The sequence below is a fragment of the Octopus bimaculoides genome, chromosome 23, assembly GCF_046866305.1.
Source record: "Octopus bimaculoides isolate indiv1 chromosome 23, ASM4686630v1, whole genome shotgun sequence".
NCBI classification, from domain to species: Eukaryota; Metazoa; Mollusca; class Cephalopoda; order Octopoda; family Octopodidae; genus Octopus; species Octopus bimaculoides.
In genome coordinates, this window is record NC_142950.1 from 26,230,916 (window position 1) to 26,233,415 (window position 2,500).

The 2,500-nt window shown below is 41.4% G+C and overlaps 1 protein-coding gene across 1 annotated transcript in view; it reads right to left on the reverse strand.

Annotated features, from left to right (window-relative positions):
• LOC128250643 (uncharacterized) overlaps positions 1 to 2,500 on the reverse strand; it is an 11,760-nt gene that overhangs the window by 4,089 nt on the left and 5,171 nt on the right. Inside the window, exons 2-3 of the mRNA XM_089340628.1 lie at positions 1,932 to 2,069; positions 784 to 1,125 (exon numbers count right to left, since the gene is read on the reverse strand). Coding sequence (XP_089196754.1) covers positions 784 to 1,125; positions 1,932 to 2,069 — 480 coding nt within the window. The remainder of the gene's footprint in view (positions 1 to 783; positions 1,126 to 1,931; positions 2,070 to 2,500) is intronic.

The following is a 2,500-nucleotide window of genomic DNA, read 5'->3' on the forward strand; positions in this document are numbered from 1 at the left end:
TATTTATTTATGCGCCCTTTTAAAGCTTAGCCAGGCTCATGGGCCCGGTTTCCTGGTTTCTATGGCGTATGAGTTCCATCCCCCAACTGGACAGGACGCCAGTCCACCGCAGCTTTACTCAAGAAACAGGAAGAAAGAGTGAGAACCTCGTGGAGCTTTAGATGTTTTCGTTCAATAAGCAAACACAACACAACGCCTGGTCTGGGAATCGAAACCGCGATCCTCCGACCGCGAGTCCGCTGCCTTAACCGCTGGGCCATTGCGTCTCCACAAATAATAATAATAATAATAAATTCGTTTATTGTCCACAAGGGCTTACATAAAATTACATTAAAACACATACAACATAAAAGACAAAAACAGGACGATACAATGGGTTCTACAACGTGTAAACAATATATATAACGATTAAAAATTAAAGAATTTAAAACTCTCAATAGGGGAGGCGCTTTAAGGACCTCGTGGAAAACCCCACAAAAGCCACTGGTGTCTGGACAACAGGGCAAGAGCTCTTCTTTTGTTTACAGATGCACGCTCAGAATTGGTCCGTTGTCACTGGCCATTCTTCCAACATTCACTCACCTTTCAACAAACTTGTTACAGGGCAACACTTACCTCTCCACCCTCAACTTGGCCGAAGTGGAAAGTGCCTGTCTTTAGCCCTTTCAAACCCCTTGTGAGCAATGTAAGCCATAACTATTACTGTTCCTCCTCCTCCTCCTTCAGCTCTTTAATCCTCTGCTCCTTTCTCCCCTATCATTACTATTCACTAGAATCACTTACCTGGTATTTCTGTCGTGGTGGTCGGTAACACCACGGTAGTCGTTTGCATAGTGGTGGTGGTAGTCGGTTCCGGAGTGGTGGTCGGTTTCGGGGTGGTGGTCGGTTCTGGAGTAGTGGTCGGTTCCGGGGTGGTGGTCGGTTTAGGAGTGGTGGTTGGTTCCGGTGCGGTGGTAGTAGTGGTGGGAAGGGATGTCGTTGTGATAGCTGGTTTTGTCGATTTATCGTATTCAACGCAGTAATAAATGGACATGCTCCTGTCTGGACATACGTATAACATATCTGTGCAGTTGTCGACTAAATATATTCCGGTACATTTATAACCAGGCTCATTACACTGAGGACCTGAAAAAATAGCAAGTTTATAAGGAGATTGACAGACAGAGAGACGGATGGATGGATACACACCACACAAATATACGCACATACACACACACATATACCACTGGCTTCCGCATAGTTTCCTTCTATCAAATCTACTCCCAAGGCTTTGGTTGACCCGACGTTATAGTAGAGTACACTTACCCAAAGTGCCGCGCAGTGAGACTGAACCCGAAACCGCGTGGTTGAAAAGCGAGTTTCTGAAACATGCACCTATGTTTACGCCTGTTGTTGTTGTTGTTGTTGTTGGCATTCTGTCTCTTACGACGTCGAGGGTTCCAGTTGATCCGATCAACGGAACGGCCTGCTCGTGAAATTGACGTACAAGTGGCTGATCACTCCACAGACACGTGTACCCTTAACGTAGTTCTCGGAGATATTCAGCGTCACACAGAGTGACAAGGCTGACCCTTTGAATTACAGGCGCAACAGAAACAGGAAGTAAGAGTGAGAGAAAGTTGTGGTGAAAGAGTACAGCAGGGTTCGCCACTATCCCCTGCTGGAGCCTCGTGGAGGTTTAGGTGTTTTCGCTCAATAAACACTCACAACCGCGATCCTATGACCGCGAGTCCGCTGTCCTAACCACTGGACCATTGCGCCTCCACATGTTTACGCCTACAGAATGTATAATTATAGTAACTAAACAACAAGCGATAATGGAAGCTTGATTAGCCAGGCTTAGCTTCTTGCCAAGACAAAAAATAAAAAGAGCAAAAAAATAAAGGGGAAAAAACACAAACTACTGTCGAATCTGATATAGAGATACTTACAAATTGGATCAGAACGTGGAACTTCTATAACACATTGAAATTTAGAATTTTCCAGACACACAACAGTGGCCCCCTTTGACAGACAGTCAGGAAATGGTTGTGTGCAATCGTAAGTTGGTAAGGAGCATTTAGCTGGACCTGAAAAAATATCATATAAATGATTGTTAAATATATATTGGCTAAGTCAAAAAGTTTTTTTTTCTTTGTATTCTTCTTTTCTACTTGGAGAGTTTAAATGTAGTTATAAAAATATGTCCTTCTGTTGAAATGTAATTTCATTAAATTTCTATATCTTTGTGCAGCTGAGGATTGCTCTGCATTTTACATTTGATGTAATGTTCACATTGCTAAATTAAATGGAGTCGCCTGAAACGATCGTACTGCATTAACTTTGGATATCCTTGTTGCTTATTTTGATTATATATATATATATATATATATATATATATATATATATATATATATATATATGCTGTATTCTTGAAATATTCTTTTGTTTGTAAAATTACATTTCATCTGATGATTATGGTTTTTTTTTGTAATAGAGAAATATTTTCATTCTTCTATTA